At 46.8% G+C, this 22555-nt stretch overlaps 1 protein-coding gene across 4 annotated transcripts in view; it reads left to right on the forward strand.

The window, feature by feature from the left end:
* CCDC18 (coiled-coil domain containing 18) overlaps positions 1 to 22555 on the forward strand; it is a 574107-nt gene that overhangs the window by 175148 nt on the left and 376404 nt on the right. For all 4 annotated transcript variants that reach the window (XM_069232377.1, XM_069232374.1, XM_069232375.1 and 1 more), the window contains exon 9: positions 17033 to 17321. In XM_069232377.1, the coding sequence (XP_069088478.1) occupies positions 17033 to 17321 (289 nt within the window). The remainder of the gene's footprint in view (positions 1 to 17032; positions 17322 to 22555) is intronic.

Here is a 22555-nt window from a genome sequence, read left to right on the forward strand (position 1 = left end):
AGAGAGTGCAGAAGATGGTGGTAGAATGGAGTTGATTTGATTGGGAGGATAGACACAGCTGCCAGGTTTCCCAGGTCCATGCGTCATGTGCCGCTTCCGTCCAGATTATTTCCTTTGAATTCTGGTACTTGTAGTCATGTTTTATCATGGAATAAACAAGACTACAACAGCACTGGAACAGCACATTTCGCATGGCCCCTTGGAGAGGGGAGGTGATGGGTGGTAGTGATGTGTGTTATGAAAATGTGGTGTAGGTAAGTGGGAGGTGAGTGAGGTAGGTAATAGGGATTACAGTAGTTAGTTGGAGTAGCAGTTTGAGAGGAGAAAAGGCATTGGATGTGAGGGTGTGCATCAAGGAGTAGGTGGAAAGTTAGGGAGAGGGTTGAGATGGGTAGGATGTGAATATGAATACATTTGTCTCAAAATGTGATTTGTTCTGATGTGTTGTAAGGGTCATAAGAATGGAGCAGGGAGTGGAGCTGACTGCTGGAGTGAATGATTATCCTCCCTTGTATGTGGAGGAGGTATATATGCTTACCTGTTGTAGTTGGATTTCCGTGCAGAATTTCTGGTGTTAGGCACTTTCCAGGCTCTAATATGCCCAAACAGACAGCACCCTAACCTCCTACCCTTTAGCTGGGTGCCCTAAACCCTCGGTTTACTTAACCTTAGTGATCAGATGACTTGGGCCAATGGGAACCTTGGCCCTAGGAACCAACAGGAGCTCACGCCTAAATCTCAGGTGAAAGAAATCCTCAAACCCTATGGACCAGTGGGAGCCTAAGTTCTAATGCCTCGCCAACAGAACCCCCAGCCCTGTGGACCAGTGGGAGCCCTACACCCTACAACAGTTAGAAAGCCTCACCCTATTGACAGACAGGAGTTCACACCATAAACTGTAACTAATTAGAACCCGTACCCCTGCGGACCAATGGGAGCACAAGCCCTTAACCCTATAGGCAGTATAAACCATAGCTCTGCAGATCAGGTGACCTCAAACTTAAGGGTCTATGCAAGGTGGGAGGGAAGGAGGAAGGCCTTATGCAGGTGACTGTGGACGCAGCCCAATCACAAAACCTGCAAATGGTGTACTGAAGGGACAAGGAGCTGTTGCTCTGCTCAGAATATCCTTGTTTATAGATTAAGCCAATACACACTCTGCAGCCCCTTTTCAACACTGCAGGTAAGACCCAAATCTGAACCACTTTAAAATGCTATCATGCACTTTAAAACAAACTTCTCTAAAAAACAAAAAACTAAAAAAAACACAGAATAGTGCTAAGCAGACTCTAACACTGTTTAGCACAAACGAAACAGATTTAGCAGGCACCACAACCTAAACTCTGATCTTGATTAACATCTTTTTTTATTTTTAGCCTTTTTAACATTTTAATCTAATTATTTAAAAAGGAAAACCCTTATCAGGCACATAAACACAGTCAAAACCGATTCAAATAAGTAAAATTGCATATTGAGAAAACGATTTGTTGTGGTTGCGGTTTTATGTTATATGCTTGTTTAAGAAAGTAAATTGCATATTCCACCCAATTGTAATCATGATAGAAGGAATTTCTGATAATGCAGACTGCAAAATGTGGCGCAGAATGTTTGAAAATGTGTTTGGCTTTGGTAAGATGATTGTGTGATTTTTATTTTTTTATTTTATTTTTCTCTTTTTTTAATTTTTAATTTTCATTGTTTGTAACTTTTTGTTGATTTTTCAAAACATAACACGATCAAAATTCCACGTTACACATATCTGCCTCTTTTCATTCTCCATCTAATCATCCTTCTCAGGGCAATAATCTTAACGCCATATTTCCAGGATGGGCATTGTACTCCTTTTACCTTCCCACATTCTACTTGTCTAATGTATCTGTCGTCAGAACCCTTTTCCCTGTGTGTGGCGTGTGTTGTTTGGTGTATGGACCACGGTGAGGCATGGCATGGTTCCAGGGTGATACCTAGATAATCTGCCCACTCCTACCTGATTTTAGTGTGTTTTTAGGGTATACAAGCACCTTGTAGATTGATCTCTCTGGAGACATGCAGTGGTCGATGCCCGAGGCCCATTTAGTGATATGTGGGGCGGCCTTCTATTTCCATTCTTTGGCAATATCTTGTTTCGCAATCACCAATCCCAGCCCCAGTAAAGCTCTTTGATATCTATTCTTTTCTACCCCTTCTGCCATGTGGAGGAGTATCATTTTAGGATTTCTGGGGACAGGCCATCTTCGTACCGTACCCAAGAAATCGAGGGTGTGTTTCCAATATGCCGCTAAAGCAGTGCATTGCCAAACGTGTGTAGGAGATCTCTCTTTGGGTGATTACATCTCAGGCATCCACCCGAGGCGATCAGCCCCATTTTGTGTAACTGTGTGTGACAGATATGTTCTGTGTATCAATTTAATCAAATTAAACTGTATTAATCGATATTGGGATGCGCTTGATGTCTTCTTCAAGGCTGCCAGGGCCTTGTTACATTATTTTTCCTCAAAGGGACCCAGGTCTGCCTCCCAGGCCTCCCTCACCCTAGTCATGCTGTCTAGAATGTTCTGGACAAGCATGAAGTAGATATCTGACCATTTATGTTCCTTAATGTTAGTTAGGAGTAACTTAACCTCTAAGGGGGAGTATTCAGGTATATCTCCTTCCTGTGGCAAATAGGGCTGTAGCGCATGCCGGAGTTGTAGATACCTAAAGAATTGGGAACGGTGGAGGTCATACTCCGCCTGCAGTTCCAAGAAGGACTGAACTTTTCCCTCATGGAGGACGTCCCCCAGGGTGGAAATGCCAATTAAGTCCCAGGTGGCAAAACCACAGAGGGCCTTCACCTGTTGGATGCTTGTTCCCCTCCTGTAGGAAGTTGGCTCAGTATGTACTATTTCAAAGTAAGAAATAGCATGCACAGAGTCCAAGGATTCCCCTTAGAGGTACGATAGTGGCAAAAAGAGATAATTCTAATGCTCTATTTTGTGGTAGTGTGGTCGAGCAGTAGGCTTATCAGAGGGTAGTGTTAAGCATTTGTTGTACACACACAGGCAATAAATGAGGAACACACACTCAAATACAATTCCAGGCCAATAGGTTTTTATATAGAAAAATATATTTTCTTAGTTTATTTTAAGAACCACAGGTTCAAGATTTACAGACAATACTTTAAATGAAAGGTATTTCACTCAGGTATCTTAGGAACTTAGAATCATCACAATAGCATGTACAGTTGTGGCAAAAATGGCAATAAGCTATTTTAAAATTGGACACAGTGCAAAGTTCAACAGTTCCTGGGGGAGGTAAGTATTTGATAGTTTTTCAGGTAAGTAAAGTACTTACAGGGTTCAAAGTTGGGTCCAAGGTAGCCCACCGTTGGGGGTTCAGGGCAACCCCAAAGTTACCACACCAGCAGCTCAGGGCCGGTTAGGTGCAGAGGTCAAAGTGGTGCCCAAAACGCATAGGCTTCAATGGAGAAGGGGGTGCCCAGGTTCCAGTCTGCCAGCAGGTAAGTACCCGCGACTTCGGAGGGCAGACCAGGAGGGGTTTTGTAGGGCAACGGGGGGTTACAAGTCAGCACAAAAAATACACCCTCAGCGGCACAGGGGCAGCCGGGTGCAGAGTGCAAACAGGCGTCAGGTTTGCAATAGGTTTCAATTGGAGACCCAGGGGTCTCTTCAGCGATGCAGGCAAGGGGGGGGCTACTTGGGGTAGCCACCACCTGGGCAAGGGAGAGGGCCACCTGGGGGTTGCTCTTGCACTGGAGGTCAGATCCTTCAGGTCCTGGGGGCTGCGGGTGCAGTGTTTCCCATGCGTCGGGTTCTTTGAAGCAGGCAGTCGCGGTCAGGGGGAGCCTCTGGATTCCCTCTGCAGGCGTCTCTGGGGGAGCCCAGGGGGGTCAACTCTGGCTACTCACAGGGTCGCAGTCGCTGGGGAGTCCTCCCTGTAGTGTTGGTTCTCCGCAGGTCGAGCCAGGGGCGTCGTGTGCAGAGTGGAAAGTCTCACGCTTCCGGCGGGAAACGTGTGGTCTTTAAAAGTTGCTTCTTTGTTGCAAAGTTGCAGTCTTTGTGGAACAGGGCCGCTGTCCTTGTGAGTTTCTTGGTCCTTTTAGATGCAGGGTAGTCCTCTGAGGCTTCAGAGGTCGCTGGACCCTGGGGGACGCGTTGCTGTTGCAGTTTTTCTCGAAGTGGGGAGACAGGCCGGTAGGGCTGGGGCCAAAGCAGTTGGTGTCTCCGTCTTCTTTGCAGGGCTTCAGGTCAGCAGTCCTTCGTCTTCAGGTTGCAGGAATCTAGTTTCCTAGGTTCTGGGAAGCCCCTAAATACTGAATTTAGGGGTGTGTTTAGGTCTGGGAGGGCAGTAGCCAATGGCTGCTGTCCTTGAGGGTGGCTACACCCTCTTTGTGCCTCCTCCCTGAGGGCAGGTGGGCACATCCTTATTCCTATTGGGGAAATCCTCCAAAATCAAGATGGAGGATTTCTAAAGGCAGGGTCACCTCAGCTCAGGACACCTTAGGGGCTGTCCTGACTGGTGGGTGACTCCTCCTTGTTTTTCTCATTATCTCCCCTGGACTTGCTGCCAAAAGTGTGGGCTGTGTCCAGGGGGCGGGCATCTCCTCTAGCTGGAGTGCCCTGGGGCATTGTAACACAAAGCCTGAGCCTTTGAGGCTCACTGCTAGGTGTCACAGTTCCTGCAGGGGGGAGGTGTGAAGCACCTCCGCCCAGAGCAGGCTTTTGTTTCTGTCCTCAGAGAGCACAAAGGCCCTCACCACCTGGGGTCAGAAACTCGTCTCTCAGCAGCAGGCTGGAACAGACCAGTCAGTTCTGCACTGAACAATAGGGTAAAATACAGGGAGTATCTCTAAGATGCCCTCTGTGTGCATTTTTTAATAAATCCAACACTGGCATCAGTGTGGGTTTATTAACCTGAGAAGTTTGATACCAAACTTCCCAGTATTCAGTGTAGCCATTATGGAGCTGTGGAGTTCGTTTTTGACAAACTCCCAGACCATATACTTAATATGGCCACAACTGTACTTACAATGTCTAAGAATAGACTTAGACACTATAGGGGCATATTGCTCATGCAGCTATGCCCTCACCTGTGGTATAGTGCACCCTGCCTTAGGGCTGTAAGGCCTGGTAGAGGGGTGACCTACCTATGCCACAGGCAGTATTTTGTGTGCATGGCATCCTGAGGGGGATGCCATGTTGACTTTGCCTTTTTCTCCCCACCAGCACACACAATCTGCAATGGCAGTGTGCATGTGTTAGGTGAGGGGTCCCTTAGGGTGGCACAACATATGCTGCAGCCCTTAGGGACCTTCCCTGGTCACAGGGCCCTTGGTACCACTGGTACCTTTTACAAAGGACTTATCTGTGTGCCAGGGATGTGCCAGTTGTGGAAACAATGGTACATTTTAGTTGAAAGAACACTGGTGCTGGGGCCTGGTTAGCAGGGTCCCAGCACAATTCTCAGTCAAGTCAGCATCAGTATCAGGCAAAAAGTGGGGGGTAACTGCAACAGGGAGCCATTTCCTTACACAACAGCCCCCCCCCCCCACCCTCCCCAAGGCCAGGAGACTCAGCCAAAGCTGGGAGAGTCTTCCTAGTCTGTCAGGCGAGGAAGAGTAGAGGAAATAGGCTGGTTTATTGCAGGGCCTACTCTGCCTTACATCCTCCTGTTCACGTCATTCTCTCTGGGGAACTGACCCACTTCCACAGTGATAGGACCTAGCCTGAATTGCCTCTTGTCTGTACTTTTAATGTCTTCACCCATTCTCTCTATTTTGGGGTTAGAGGTATCCACCTCTGCTAATCTTATCTTAGCCAGGGTCACCCCTAGCTTACCCAAAGAGGTTACCCAGAGCTGGAGTAACCCCACCATGACCAACAGGGTCAGGGGGCCTAACTTGCTATTTGCCATGGGGTCAGACCACCATGCCAAGGATAGTGCAGCCATAAAGGCTAACACCCAGCAGAGGCCACTGACAGCTGTCAGTGCCCACAACCACACCTTTAGCTCTTCACCTGCAAGGGAGCAAGCTAAGTTACAGGCTTCTTTGGGTTCAGGGTGCCTGTCTGCTGTAAGAGTGGGGGGTTACTACATCTTGTAGTAAACACCCTTCTTCCACTCTTTCTTCTGTTAACTGAGGAGCCACCCACTCAGGTTTAACATTTGCCTTTCTAGCATGGACTTCTTGTGGGTCAGGTTGGACCTTACCAGTGCCACTTTCGAAGCTCTCCCCTACTGGAACAGAATCTCCTTGGCTTGCTGGAACCTTGGCCAAAGGTTGTCCACCCTTCCTACTCTGTTTTCTTTTCTTTTTCTTCTGGTGCCTACTTGCAGTAACTACAGGGGTAGCACCGCCAGAATCATTGGGAGAGGGATGGCACTGGACCAGTACCTCTCTTGGGCTCTGACTAACCTCTGGGTAGTCATTTCCAAGGAGACAATCAAGGGGGAGGTCTGTACTGACTACCACCCTTCTCCAGCTAAAAGTCCCACCCACTTCTATGGGCACAAAAGCCACAGGCCTATCAGTGACCCTGTCTGGGCTAACTCTTACTCTGGCAGTCTCACCTGGGATGTACTGATTTGAGAACACCAGCCTGTCATGCACAATAGTGTGACTGGCACAAGTGTCTCTCAGGGCAGTGGCTGGGATTCCATTCACCAGTAGGTGGTGGAAGTGTCTACTTCCCTCTGGAATCTCCAACTCACCTGTTGGGCCCTTTTTCCAGTTGAAGGCTATGAAGACCTCCTCATCTGATGAGTCAGCCCCAATGGCTACACTGGTAACCCCTGGGATTTTGCTAGGGGGTTTGTTTTTGGGACACAAAGTGTCCTTGGTGTGGTGCCCTGTCTGCCTACAGTTTTGGCACCATGCCTTAGTGGCATCCCAGTTCTTACCCTGGTACCTACCTTTGTTTTGGGTTGTGTCTTGGGGCCCACCCACCTGGTCTGGGTTTTGGGGGCCTACAGAGGACTCTTTCTCTTTGTTTGTAGTGTCACCCACTTTCTCCTGGGGAGGCTTTGTAACCCCTTTCTTTTGGTCACCCCCAGTGGAAGTTTTGGTTACCCTAGTCTTGACCCAGTGGTCTGCCTTCATTCCCAATTCTTGGGCAGAAATTGGACCTAGGTCTACCAGATACTAATTCAACTTTTCATTGAATCAGTTACGTAAAATGTGTTCTTTCATAAACAAATTATAAAGCCCAACATAGTCATGCACTTCATTTCCAGTTACCCAACCATCCAGTGTTTTCACTGAGTAGTCTACAAAATCAACCCAGGTCTGGCTCGAGGATTTTTGAGCCCCCCTGAACCTAATCCTGTACTCCTCAGAGGAGAATCCAAAGCCCTCAATCAGGGTAGCCTTCATGAGGTCAAAGGATTCTGCATCTTTACCAGATAGTGTGAGGAGTCTATCCCTATAACTTTCCAGTGAACATTTCCCAAAGGAGAGCACCCCAATGAGATTTGTTTACTTTTCGGGTTGCACAAGCCCTCTCAAAAGCTGTGGACCGTTTGGTGATGTCATCACCATCTTCATATTTTGTTACAATCCCTTTGGGGATTTTTAGGATGTCATTATTCTCTCTGACCCTATTTAAGTTGCTGCCACCATTGATGGGAGCTAAACCCATCTCTTTTCTTTCCCTTTCTATGGCTAGGAGCTGCTTCTCCAAAGACAATCCTTTGGCCATCCTGGCTAACAGGAGGTCCTCTTCATTGAGGCTGTCCTCCATGCTTTCAGTGGTACTGGTCTCCCCTGTGGAAGAACCAGTCTCTCTGACTATGATTTGAGGAGTCAGGGTTTGAGGGACCCTGTTCTCCCTATTTAGGACAGGAGTCGGGAAGTCATCCTCCTGTTCACTAATTTCCCCATCTGAAGGATTATCCTCAGAGGGGTGGTCCCTTTTGAACTCTGCCAAAAGCTCCTGGAGCTGTACTTTGGTAGAGTTGGACCCAGTTTTCATCTTTTTGATTTTGCAGAGAGTCCTTAACTCTGACATCCTAAGATGCAGGTAAGGGGTGAGGTTGAGCTCTACCACCGTCTCTTCTGCAGTAGACCTTATTTCTCTAAAAGTTGGGATACTTTTTAAGAATCTAAAACTATCTCTAGAACTTAATCCAAACTTTTACAAAACTTAAACTCTAAAAGAAATGCTAACAGGGACTAACACAAGGCCCTAGCAGGACTTTTAAAATTTTAGAAAAATAGCTAAAATTTAAAAAATGTGTTTCTAATGACAATTTTTTGAATTTAGTCGTTTGATCAGGTATTGGCCGAGTAGTCCAGCAAATGCAAAGTCTTGTACCCCACCGCTGATCCACCAATGTAGGAAGTTGGCTCGGTATGTACTATTTCAAAGTAGGAAATAGCATGCACAGAGTCCAAGGGTTCCCCTTAGAGGTAAGATAGTGGCAAAAAGAGATAATTCTAATGCTCTATTTTGTGGTAGTGTGGTCGAGCAGTAGGCTTATCAGAGGGTAGTGTTAAGCATTTGTTGTACACACACAGGCAATAAATGAGGAACACACACTCAAAGACAATTCCAGGCTAATACGATGCTGGCAAGGGGGCGGGGGGCTACTCGGGGTAGCTACCCCCTGGGCAAGGGAGAGGGCCACCTGGGGGTCGCTCCTGCACTGGAGGTCGGATCCTTCAGGTCCTGGGGACTGCGGGTGCAGTGTTTCCCAGGCATCGGGTTCTTTGAAGCAGGCAGTCGCGGTCAGGGGGAGCCTCTGGATTCCCTCTGCAGGCGTCTCTGGGGGAGCCCAGAGGGGTCAACTCTGGCTACTCACAGGGTCGCAGTCGCTGGGGAGTCCTCCCTGTAGTGTTGGTTCTCTGGATTCCCTCTGCAGGCGTTGCTGGGGGTCCTTGGGAGTTTCTTGGTCCTTTTAGATGCAGGGTAGTCCTCTGAGGCTTCAGGGGTTGCTGGACCCTGGGGGACGCGTTGCTGTTGCAGTTTTTCTCGAAGTGGGGAGACAGGCCGGTAGGCCTGGGGCCAAAGCAGTTGGTGTCTCCGTCTTCTCTGCAGGGCTTCAGGTCAGCAGTCCTTCTTCGTCTTCAGGTTGCAGGAATCTAGTTTTCTAGGTTCTGGGGAGCCCCTAAATACTGAATTTAGGGGTGTGTTTAGGTCTGGGAGGGCAGTAGCCAATGGCTACTGTCCTTGAGGGTGGCTACACCCTCTATGTGCCTCCTCCCTGAGGGGAGGGGGGCACATCCCTATTCCTATTGGGGGAATCCTCCAAAATCAAGATGGAGGATTTCTAAAGGCAGGGGTCACCTCAGCTCAGGACACCTTAGGGGCTGTCCTGACTGGTGGGTGACTCCTCCTTGTTTTTCTCATTATCTCCCCTGGACTTGACGCCAAAAGTGGGGGCTATGTCCAGGGGGCGGGTATCTCCACTAGCTGGAATGCCCTGGGGCATTGTAACACGAAGCCTGAGCCTTTGAGGCTCACTGCTAGGTGTTACAGTTCCTGCAGGGGGGAGGTGTGAAGCACCTCCACCCATAGCAGGCTTTTGATTCTGTCCTCAGAGAGCACAAAGGCCCTCACCACATGGGGTCAGAAACTCGTCTCTCAGCAGCAGGGTGGAACAGACCAGTCAGTCCTGCTCTGAACAATTGGGTAAAATACAGGGGGTATCTCTAAGATGCCCTCTGTGTGCATTTTTTAATAAATCCAACACTGGAATCAGTGTGGGTTTATTATTCTGAGAAGTTTGATATCAAACTTCCCAGTATTCAGTGTAGCCATTATGGAGCTGTGGAGTTCGTTTTTGACAAACTCCCAGACCATATACTTAATATGGCCACAACTGTACTTACAATGTCTAAGAATAGACTTAGACACTGTAGGGGCATATTGCTCATGCAGCTATGCCCTCACCTGTGGTATAGTGCACCCTGCCTTAGGGCTGTAAGGCCTGCTAGAGGGGTGACCTACCTATGCCACAGGCAGTATATTGTGTGCATGGCATCCTGAGGGTGATGCCATGTCGACTTTGCCTTTTTCTCCCCACCAGCACACACAATCTGCAATGGCAGTGTGCATGTGTTAGGTGAGGGGTCCCTTAGGGTGGCACAACATATGCTGCAGCCCTTGGGGACCTTCCCTGGTCACGGGGACCTTCCCTGGTCACAGGGCCCTTGGTACCACTGGTACCTTTTACAAAGGACTTATCTGTGTGCCAGGGGTGTGCCAATTGTGGAAACAATGGTACATTTTAGGTGAAAGAACACTGGTGCTGGGGCCTGGTTAGCAGGGTCCCAGCACACTTCTAAGTCAAGTCAACATCAGTATCAGGCAAAAAGTGGGGGGTAACTGCAACAGGGAGCCATTTCCTTACACCTCCATAATGGGGTCACTAAGGTAAGTCCGGAAACTCATGTTTCTAAGCACTTCCAACCATATTCTCAGCACTGTTCACGTGGCTGATGGCAGTGCCCCGGGGCTGCTCCCCCATACGGGAGGTTAGTCAGGTTGGTTTTTCCCCTGGGCCATCCCTCTGATACATAAGCAGAGTCATTAACCCCGCAAACCAACAGCCGTTCAAGACCACTAGGTGGGCCGTCCGATAGTATAGAGCAAGTCCAGAGTGGTCAGTCCGCCGCTAAACACAGATCTACAACACTTCCTCAGAGACACCAGTGGGGTGCCCCCCATTTTATTCCCCTCCCCCCCCAATAGGGTGTTAACCTTTGGGAAAAAAAGGGACGGTCAATTGGATATGGGAAATTTTGAAGCTGATATAGAAGTTTGGGCAGAGCCTCCATTTTAAAAATGGCCGCGCGTCCCATCAGCAGCAGGGTGTACCCTCCTCCAGACAGACCCTCAATCCGTGGGTCCAGGATATATCCTGAGAGCCCAAACCAATGGGGTGTATTACTGACTTGGCCGTATTATATGAAGGCCTGAGTAGGTTTCAAGTATTTGATGGGCTTGCGTGGCACGAGGCTCTGATTTCTCGGGAGCACCAAGGAACATCAGAAAATTGTCTTCATAGACGGATATTCTATCATACACCCTTCTGACCACAGAAATCCCCTGAACAGAGCATCCTCCCTCACCCATGCCGCCAGGGGCTCTATAGCCAAAGCGAAGAGGATAGGCGAGAGGGGGCACCCCTGCTGAGTTCCCCTGCTAATGTTGAACCACAGGGAGGTGGTTCCCCCAATCTGTTCACTTGCCACCAGGTTGGTATAAAGCAAGTGGATGTATCCAATGAAGTGCCGGCAGAACCTGTAGCGCTGCAGCAATGCAAAGAGGTAATCCCCGCTAACTGTGTCAAAAGATTTATGGAAATAGACCTTGAGTAGCACCCTGCAGCCCAATAAGTCTCTGCTCAGCTCAAAAGCATTGAAAACCCTCCGGATGTTGTGTCTTGTTGCCCGTAGGAGCATAAATCGAGATTGATCAGGATGGATTAAGTGAGAGATCGGCCCTTTCAGCCTGTTTGCTAGCATTTTGGCCCAGACTTTAACCTCTGTGTTCAGCAAAGAGACTGGCCCATATTCTTCACATTTCGTCCCTGGGAGGCCAGGCTTCAGTATTTCAGCCGCCCTCAGACCTCGGGGCAGCTTGGCCAGTGCTAGAGATTCATTGTACATACTATGTATCTGAAGGCCCGTAGTGGGCCAGACCATGTGCCAAAATTCAACTGGAAATCTGTTGGGTCCCAGTGTCTTTCCCGCGTTAAGCTGGCCCAGTTCTGTCCCCAGCTCCTATTAGGTGACCTCCTCTTCTAAAGTATCTTGCTGCTCAGATGTCAGTTGCGGGAATGGTATATGGTTTATGAACTGTTGAAGGTCATCTGGAGGGCCCTCCGGCCCCTCACCATATACATTTGTGTAGTAAGTTGCTAATACTGCAGCTATAGAGGTGCTGCCCATCACCCGAACACCCTCTTCCCCTTCAAGAACGTTACCGGCGATGCGGACCAATCATGGTGTGCAGAGCCAGTGCAGCGTTTTGCCTGTCTTGTCGCCCCACTGATATACGGCCTTCCACGCCTCCCTTGCCTCCTGGGTAAGCTGCTGCTTAAGTACGAGTTGAGCATGAAGGGAATCCTGAAGTACTTTCTCCTACATTGTGGCACGTATTGGCTCTAAAGATTAAATTCTCGCATTTCGAGGTTGTGTACTCTCTGACTATGATGGGCCTGTTGGCTCTTGCAGTAGCTCATTACCTCCCTACAGAGCGTGGCCTTCTATGCTTCCCACAGGGCCCCTGGGGAATCAACAGAGCCAAGATTCTCTTTGGAACACCTCTGACTCCACAGGATGCATGTTTCCCTAAATTCTGTGTCTCGTGAGTACCAGCCATTTAGGCGCCAACTAGATGCTGCTCTAAGGGGACCCCACTCAATCCCCATAAGCACCGGCAAGTGGTCCGAAAGTCCCCTTGCCAATAGATCTATTTTCCATATGCAATGACCCTCCCTCCTGGGGATTAAAAAGTAGTCTGTTTTGGAGAAGGAGTGATGGGCTACTGAGTAGAATGTGTATCCTTTCTCTGTTGGGTGATGAACCCTCCAGACATCTATTGCCATCTGATTGTGTAAAATCCGGCTAGCAGCGAGCGATGGGCCACCACCCTCGTCGGAGTTTGTGGTGGAACGATCAAGTTTGGGATCACAAACCCCATTAAAGTCTGCCCCCAGGAACCACGGTGCACCCGGTATCTGCTGTACAAGGGTGCCCAGAACCTCTAGCAGGGAAGTAGTTAAAGGGGGAGAGGCGTACACATGTATAATAGAAATCGGAAGAGCTCGGCAACGTCCCAGTTAGGGCCACATAACTTCCTAGATTGTTGTGCGATGTCTTGGTTGTTGTTAGGGGAACTCTCTTGTGGCTCAAAATGCCCACTCTGTGATCCCCAATGGAAGCCTGAGTGATGGATCTGGGCATAACCTCTACGGGCCAGGAATGGACATCTAGTGCCCATAAGATGCGTCTCCAAGAGCAAAAGGATATCCACTTCATGATGGTGGGCGGATTTCAGCACCGCTACCCTTTTAACCTTATCAAGTAACCCATTCACGTTCCCAGATAGTGGTGATAATGAGCATGTTAGTCCATTTTCTTTTCTCTTCTCCATAAGACCTATGCTGGGGGGAAAGGTTACTGCAGTACCATTGGTGTGGGTGGGAGTATGTTATCTGGTTGTGTCCTCCCTGCGGTGCATATGTCAAACTGTGGAATGAAATTAAAACCTCGAACAATCCCCCCCAGTGTCCCCTTCCCCCCCTCCCCAAACTTTGCAACCTAGAAGTGCCTGTTGTGTGCCTTACTGGGAAAGACATCCCGGCTATTCTAGACAGTCGAGACTCCTTTAAGGGCTAACTTCCTCAAGCATGAGACGGTGGGCCAGGTTTGTGTTGATCAGTCCCAGCCGGTAAGGGAGTGTCCTCCGTGTTCGAGGAGGCATCATGTTTCTCAGAGTTGTTCTCAAAGCCCAAGGATCTGTCTCTCCTGCCTCTACATCTCGACTGTTTTCTGTTTGCCGTGCACCAACCTCCAGATGATCCCCCGTCTGCCTCCTCTTCTCTTCTTCCTCTCCAAGTGTTTGCTGCCCTTCCCTCTGGACAAGCTGATCTTTTGTCACTGAGGTTGGGGCGTTCCTCGATCCAGTCCCATGTTGCTTCAGGGGTGTAAAAAAAACCAAAGTTTTGTCCTGGAAAAGGATCTTCAGTCTTGCGGGGAAGAGGAGGATATATTTAATTCCCAAGGCCCTGAGTTTCTGTTTTGCTGCTTGAAATGAACGCTGTTGTTGCTGGATCTTCCAGGTGTAGTCTGAAAAGACCATCACTGGGGTAGATTGGCACATCAAGGATCCTGTCATGAGTTTCGCTCTGATGATTGTGTCTCTGTCCGCAAAATTCAGGACCAGGGTGCTTATGGGCCTAGTCATCAGGGTGTGATGAGCTCTTTCCACTACAAAACAAGTAGATAGGTCAGAGGCTGGCACCCATGACTTAAGCCAATCATCAAATGAAGTCTGTAGGTGAGGTCCCCTCTGTTCCTTCCAGAGCTCCCACAGTACGGAGGTTGCTCTGTCTGGATCTGCCTTCTGCATCCTCCAGACATGCTGCCAACCAGCTGACCTGGCGTTGTAAGGCTCCCAGCCGTGTCTCGTGAGATTTGACCATGTCTTATGTTTCAGAAAATCTGCTTTCACCCTCTATTACTCTGTGTTGCATTGCAGAGGTCTTGGCTGATCAAAGCTAGGTCAACTTTCAATTTTCCCATCTTCCCTTCAAGGGTGTCTTTGAGATCTTTAATTGCCTGGAAGACTGCAGAGTTTTGCAGTTTATCATCCTGCTGGTTCATTCCCCCCACTGCATCTCCTTCCTCCAACTACAAGGCTTGTTTAATGTATTTATCCATCTTGGTTTGGGATTTTGTAGCTGATTGTTTGTCCCTCACCATGTCACTTGCTCCCTCCTGGTGGGATTTCCTCTTTTAATGGAGAGCATTGCTAGGATTGTTGTCTGTTCTGGACCTAGGAGCTTTTTCCATCTGTAGAAGCGTTCTGTGGCACCTTCCTGGAGACACAGGCTGTCTCTCAGCCTGGTTCCTTCTGTTAGGTTTTCTTTGTGTAGAGGGCCCCTTTTAATACGAGCAGAAGTTCAGAGGTCATCGACCAGGCAGGCCCTGTAGCACTTTCAGCCCTTACTATGTTTCTAAACTCCTTTGGAACTCTGTCCATCCCCTTTCCATGAGGCGAAGTAGCACGGCCACAAATCCCATTCAACTGGCCCGTTGTCCCACAGGTCAGGGCATTATTCTTTTCATGAAAGAAGGGAGGAAAGTGATCATTGGCCCCCTAATCACTGCAGTGTATACAGTCTCACCTAACTCTCATCCTCGCATATGACACTTTTTAGGTCCTCTTGCAGAGTAAGGATGAAGTCCTTTGAAGGGGGAGCCCCACATCCCCCTCTAGAGTTCCTCTTGAGCCCCTCCTGCCCTCCAGTCACCTGTTTATGGCTGGATTGGCCCTCCGCACAGCTCTTAGCACTCCCTCACCGGTCGGCAGCCTCTCCTGCATTCCGCAGGTTTACGGGCCCTCAGCTGCACCCCTCCCGGTGGCCGCCGGTCCAAACCCCCACCAGGCTCCGCTCCTCCAGGTGTGCTCTCCGCTCCATTGAGTATTCTTGAGTCCGGCGCGGCCACAGCCCCTTCGCCTTCCGGGACGTAGGCCCCACGGTGCTGATCTCCGGGTCCCACCGTTGGGACCGCCCAAGCTCGCTCCGCAGCGCCTCGGGCAGTTGCAGCACCACTCGGGCCAATGAGCTGTCCCACAATGGATTCCAGGCCAGCAGGGATCTGATATGAGGTGAGGCCCACCATCTCGTCCTCTTCGCGCCGTTCCTCCTTTTCCTGCGGACTCGTAGGCGTGATTCAGTGGGAGCTACTTGGCCTCGCTGCTCTAGGCACGGTCTTGGGGCTCTCCCACAAAGCTTCTCAACCGTTGTTTGATGTCCCTCAATACAGTGCACCCTCGAATGCTCAACCCAAGTCATTCGTCTCAGGGAGCCGGCAAATTATTTGGGTTTTGGCGCCGTACAGTGGGAGCTCTATCAGAGACCGACGACCATACTTGGCTGCCTAGCCACACCCCTGATTGTGTGATTTTGTTTTTTATATTTTCATAATTTAACTGGTAGATCATTGTACATCATTCAGACCTTATTGATTTTTATTGTTCACAGATATCATACTGAGTGAAACATCCATAAATTATGGCCTGCAGATGTTTGCTGTAGGTGTGAGAGTTGGGACCTCCATTATGTGGGATATGCCCACCTCGCCTTTGTTTGATTTTTGAACCCAGTATAAGTAGTATGTGTCGGTAGCAGTTGGGCCATCCAGGTCATGAGCTTCTGTTATGCTCCCTTTGATGTTTCATTTTCTGTACATCACACATCATAGCAAAATGTTTGTATTTTTTTACCTAGTGTAACTTGTGGCATGTAGGTAGTTTTTTTAATTTAGGGGCGTGAGCCCCTGTGATCATTCATGTTGATTTTGTTGATGTGTTTTGGTTGATGTTAGCGAACGCAACGTGTGGCCTGCACACGTGTGGTAAGTGAGGCTTGACTGTCCAATATGGTGGCCAGGCTTTGCCTACTGCAAGTTTTTTCATATCCTGTGGAGCTGCCCGTGCATACAAAACTTCTGGCAGCGAGTGGTCCGCATCATGAGTTGGGTCACAGGCCTGACGATTCCACTGGAGGCCTGTTGGTTAATACTCCATATAGTGGGCGAAGCAAGGTGGCAGCAACATGAGCAGATGTGGCTAATGCTAGTGGCAGTGGTAGCTAAAAGAGACCTAGCGGCCGTGGGGAGTGGCCGAGCCACCAGAGATACAGGACTGGGGGAAAATAACTTGGACTGGTGCCAGCGAGCAGAACAGGTGATTTACTTGAGCTGTAGGTGCCCCCCTGAAGTATAATAAAATCTGGTCTCAAAGGGAGACCTATAGGAATAGGTGAGGGCAGGGAGCCAACGGGGAGGGCGTGGGGGGAGAAACATGGACCTACCATTCAGCATTACAGATGGTGGACACGGCATAAAATGTAGATTGTTGATGGGGAGAGGGGCATAAATTCAAAATGAGATATTGTATTTATGATACAGTGACTACTGTTATGTAACTAAGAGACACAACGCATTCCTCTGCAAAACCCTTGTGTAGAGTGTACTGTTGTGAGCAACTGTTGATACCAATAAAAAGAATTTTACAAGAAAGAATGAGCTAGATTAATTACAAAGCAAAATGTCTTATGACTGCAAACAATACAGAGCATTGATATGTATGTAATTTAATTGTTTTTTTTCTTCAGAATATAATATGATTACGTTTTCAGTGTGTGCAAATTTATCTTGAAGATTTTTAAATAAAGTGAACTGTACACTTTTCAGCAGGGAACGTTTGGCATAAAAGCATTACTTGGATTTTTTATTTTAAACTTGACAAATGCAAATGGGTATTTCTATTTGTGATGTGTTGCTATATAATTTCAGATTGCTGAAATCCGAGGCTGACTGTGGAAAAGAGAGACTTCAGTGCTTAGATGCTAAAAATGCAGAGCTTATTACCCTGCTGACACAATCCAACCAAAGGATCCTTAAACTTGAAAGTGAGCTTGAAGATAAAGAAAATATACTGTCACATAGCAATGATTCGGGGCGCGAAAATGAAGACCTAAAGGCCAGTATTGCAGAGCAAAACGAGAAACTGCTGTTCTGTCAGAAGGAAATTGAAAATTCAAAATCAGAACTTGGTAATTTGAAAATGCTAACACAGATGTCCGTAAGTACAGTTACATTATAATAAAAAAATATGCTTCCTCACGCTGCCATAGATATTGGGAACTCCATTTATGCTCATTTATTTTCTCTCCTTTTTTCATAGTTATTACATTAGTTTAAAATTGTGGTTTCAAAAAAATACTTCTTTCCTAAGCCCTTGTTCCTACAATGATAAAATATTTCAGTTGTTGCTCTTCTGTCAAATGAATAACTAAACCTCCTAATGTTGGTGTTTTTCTATGATTGCAAAATGATGTGAATCTATTGTTTTTCCTGAGAGGTGTGACCTGTTTTGTATCTAATTAACAAGATGGAATCTATTCTTCTTTATAGATGTAGCAACAGCATTTTTCAGCTGTTTGAAAGGTTCTGCCCAAACCTTTAGCAACTTTGAATATAGATCTTTGAGAGGTCTGTTTGAATTGCTTCTGACCAGCAACTTGGCCATGGTTTGCAAATCTTTAATTTGTAGGCGACCATGTTGATGCAGGCTCCCAAGAGATCCTCTGTAGAATAGTTTGTAATATTTGGTGGCTCATGATAGTGCTCCAGATACACCCTAAATATCTGATTGTGTACACTCCTCTAAATGGTGCCACCTTCAAAAACCAATGCTGATTCTTTTGCTTTAATAATAGAGCAAATCAGTAGCAGAAAGCTGCTCACTTCGCCCGAGAACTCAAAAGCTTAGAGAACTGTGTTGGCTGCTACAATATTGGCTGCTTCAAAGTCTACTGATGCTGCAACAGCGAGGTGTTGATTGGAATGCTTAAATCAATCTCAACCACTATCAATCGCTTGGACCCAATTTCAATTAATTGCTTTTTTGCCCCCAGTCCCTCCAGGAGTGTTCAAGTTATCGCCCAATTTCTTTGATAAATGCAGATTTTAAGATATTAGCGAAGATTTTGCCGACACGCTAGAATAAAGTTTTCACAACTCTTATTCATCCGTTTCTGTCCGCTCCTTAACTAATTCCTTAAGCACTATTTCACATATTGTTTGGCAGGGGAGGGGTAGGTTGGAAGAGTGGGTCCTTCTCTCCTTAGATGCCGAAAAGGCTTTTGACCATGTTGATTGTGGTTATCTTTTTTGGACCATGGAGAAGATATAATTGGGTCATGATTTTATTACTTTAACCAGGATCATGTATTGAGAACCCATTGCATCAGTCACTTGTGGAGATTTCTCCTCCCCATATTTTGAAATCCAACCAGGCACTAGACAGGGTTGCCCTTTGTCCTCGATGTTGTTGTTCTTGGCCTTCTTACATCAGCTGGTGAAGTTAAAGCCTTATACTATGTGGATGACATTTTATTGCCACTCTCACACCCTTTGGCCTCAGCTGCCTCTTTGATTTCTCAACTGGATTCTTTTTCCCAGTTTTTGAGCTATAAAAAAATAATTGATCGACATGTGAGGCCCTGCCTTTATCGCCCTCCACCAAGAAGGCCTCTTTGGGTAAATTGGCATTTAAATGGCTTCAGTCCCATTTTAAATATCTTGGGGTATATATCAATTGGGCATTGAAAACATGGGTCAATTCAATGTGCAACCCATCGTTGGCCATATGGATCCCGATTTTAAACGTGGTCTGCCTTGAATCTGTCTCTCTGGGTTAGGGTCCAGGTTATCAAGATGAATGTCCTACCCAAATTTAACTACATCTTTGGGATGCTACCTCTAGTTATACCAGTTTACAGAGCACACAGTGCTCAATCTCTTGATCATTTAAGGTTAGAAAATACTGAGATTACAGGGTGCTAAGCTTTACTCCACATCAGAGAAGGGTGGCTTACGTCTTCCACATTTGGAGAATAATTGGCTGGCTGTCTTCTACAGTTTGAGACCTTAAATTACTCCCCTCAGTAATCCGATCATTCACACTTCCCAGTACACTTGGCAAGGAGCTCACCAGCTGCTGCAAGTCTCAAGTCATATTCGTACTAAAACCCCATCATGGTGCAATGCGGCCATTACAGTTGGTGGGCAGGAAATTCACTGGTCTATCTGGATTAGTCATTGTATCCATCTCATTGAGGACCTTGTCTCTAATGGTTTTATCAAGTCTATTTCCAGACCTGAGAGGTAAATTTGAGATTCTATTCTTCCAACATTGGAGATACACTCAGATGTCCCCTGCCATAGCAAATGATCTGGGGAACGTGTATAATGACCTCCCTAGCTCGCCCATTAATAAATATATCCAATCCTGGAGAAACTTTGGGGTTGGGAGGGATTGTATGCCACATTGATAGACTTGCGTTTCTCTGTCCCACATCCATAGCATTGTGTATCTGGTGGGAAACTCTTCTTAATGCACAATTTTTGCTACTGGGGACCAGACCACTGGCACTGGTCCCTAGTAAGGTTACACAGTGACCACCTTGCTGTGGACTCATACTGTTGGAGATGTGGCCTACCGGACTGTGATATAGTCCATATATTATGGGATTGTGACCATCTGAAGGCCTTCTGGTTGCAGGTTTGGGATCATATCAGAAGGGCCCTTGGGGTAGGCAGACCTTTGGCAGTCTGACTGGTGCTCCTACATGATACTTCTGACTTTCCTTCAGTGAACCAGCATGTTTGTAGATCGCTCTAGGGGTTGCAAAATTGGTAATATTGCGTCTTTGGAAGTTGACTCTAATACCCACTCTACAGACCTGGTTGGATAACATTTATGATACGGCATGTTTTGAGCAACTTATTTATAAGCTAAATGAGAAATTGCAGATATCTAATGAGATGATTTGGGGCTCCTTTCTTAAGGATTGAATTGTCAAGCTCAACTACTCATTTGAGGTGTCTGCTTTGAACATCTCACACTTCATATTTCATACAGACCGTTATACTTTGTTCCTTGGTCCCTTTCTCTTGAGGTTTTCCCAGTCTTCGATCCCCATGTTGGCTATGTTGATTTTTAGCAGTTGATCATTTAGATAGAATACCATCTCTTCTTATTTCTTCCCATGTGGGTGTTAACCAATACCTCCATTCTTCCTCCCTGCTGGTGCGTGTTTCCTTTTCCTTTTCTTTCTTGTTGGTTGTGTTCTTCTTTTTTCCACATTTCATTTGATTTTAGTTATCAATTGTTAATTGCTTTAAAGATTTTGCTCTGTTGATTTTTGCCCTGCTGGGAGACTGGTTTGTGAATTTTTATTGTACAATTCTTGTTGCTCTAATGAGAAACTGAAAGAGCTGAAATTCAAAGAAGTGTTCCTTCTTCAATGAGACTTAAGCCACCTTTACACATTGTCCCCTCTGCTGTTGATCCCATGGGTCCTACAGGGCAGGTCTGACCTGTCTCAGCTTATTCAGATGGCGCTATACTGGGCTCACAGGTTCTGAATCCCTTCCTATGTCCTTTGTTTCAAATACTTCTTTGGAAGAACCTGCTTTTCCTACAGCAGAACAGTGTTCTGCATCAAACCTTCACAATCTATATTTCAGTGCAAGGAGACTGGGCAGCATCAAGTGAATGGTTTTAATCTTGCATTGCCATTTTCGCTGTTCATATACTGTTCACAAAGTCTTATTTACTGTGGCTGCTGGTCTCAATTTCTCTACTGGTGCAAGGAGAACAGACAAAGCTGTCTTATGTTTTCGGTTTGTTTTGTTTCAAGCCCAGTAAGGTTTTGTTGTGAGCACTGCTAAAGGCTAAATATCAGCCCTTTGTGTGTCTGATCAGCCCTCTTTGTTAACGTCACCTGTCCTGATGCATTTTGTCTTTCATGCATTTCCACCAAGCGCCTTTATTGTGCTGCAGTGGGATCTGAGTTTGGTTCTTACTTTTGTGATGTGTTCTTTTTTAAGCTTTATATAGTGGAACCTTGAGGTTCCTGGCTTTGAAGATGGTGTTTCCCATTCTCATTACTTATGCAGGATGCATCAGAGAGTTGCAGATATTATCAGCCCACTCCCAATACCATTTCCCCTGAGAAATTGGTGTTTCAAACTTGCCTCCTTTCTTCTGAAGGTGATGTTGCCCTAATCTTATACGGCAATCCATCATACTGTTCAATGCTTTTTTTTTGTAAATACATTTTATTGAGTTTCAATTAGGCATCATGTAACCACAATACATCAGGATGAAACATGCTGTGAAGCACCCTCCAACCCGCTCCTTTACAGGTGCAAAGGCACAGCAATGATCAAGAGGTGTACTAAGGGTTACTCCATGCGTGCCAGTCAACCCCCGGCTGCGATCAAATAGTAAATAGTCATTCACTCACCCTAATAAACATAACTTAGCAAACCAACCACCCTTCCCTTCTCTCCCGTTGTATTGTGGTGTCCTGTTCTCCGTCTCAGTTAGTAGTGCTAGTGAATATGAACTCTCCCTGGTTGCAGCCCGTTATCTCTGGACCGAAAGGCAATCAATTCTATAATCCCTCGTAGCATCCATTGCTACTCCGGTGGATTTAAAAGGCAGCTATTTCGATGCAGTGGTCCCATCATTTTTGCCCCCCACTTTTAGTGTGTCAGTTAGTACCTCCCAAGCTCTAGTGAATTCCATTGTTCTCCTATCTTTATAGGCTTCCCTAAGCATTGCCCCCCTCTGTCAGCCCATCTAAGCATATTGGCTCTCCACCTTCCCAGGTCCAATGAAAGCCTTACACTGCATCGTTATACGCCCCTTGGCTATCATGCTCTTTCACTCATCCTTCAAAGGATCAATTAGATCCTAAGCTAGCCCTTAGTTTTTACATTGATTAGACTTTGGTGTACAGAATGGTTGGTCAGTTGTTTGTTGAATCTGTTGATGCCAAGAAAGGAAAGACTGGTCCAAAAATGGACTTAATTGCAGTTAATTTGCTTTTACATCAAGCTGTGTTACATCTTGGCCTAAAAGTATCCTCCTAAGGGCTTTTGGGTGCATTCCACCAGGGGGGCGGCCAGTACTGTGGCCCTGGGTTTGCCTGAAAATGTCGTAATACTTACTAATGTCAGTGCGCAAGATGGTGCCTATGTGCATTTCTATGTTGTAATGTCTGTAGGTATAAAAGGGTCTTGACGGAGGCACATGGTGCCACCCGCTGTCTTGCAGGAGTGATTGTAGAGCGTTTTCTAGATCTATTGTGGTGCCACTATGTCAGTCAGAAAAAGGGTAAGTAACATGTTAATAATTTGCATAAACTTGAACCACTCATTTTCTGGCCCAATCCTACATCTAAACATGCAAACGATTAAGTCACACGGCGTTTACTGATCTTTCTATTTCTGGAGCTTTTT

The sequence above is a fragment of the Pleurodeles waltl genome, chromosome 4_2 (assembly GCF_031143425.1).
Source record: "Pleurodeles waltl isolate 20211129_DDA chromosome 4_2, aPleWal1.hap1.20221129, whole genome shotgun sequence".
Taxonomy (NCBI): Eukaryota; Metazoa; Chordata; class Amphibia; order Caudata; family Salamandridae; genus Pleurodeles; species Pleurodeles waltl.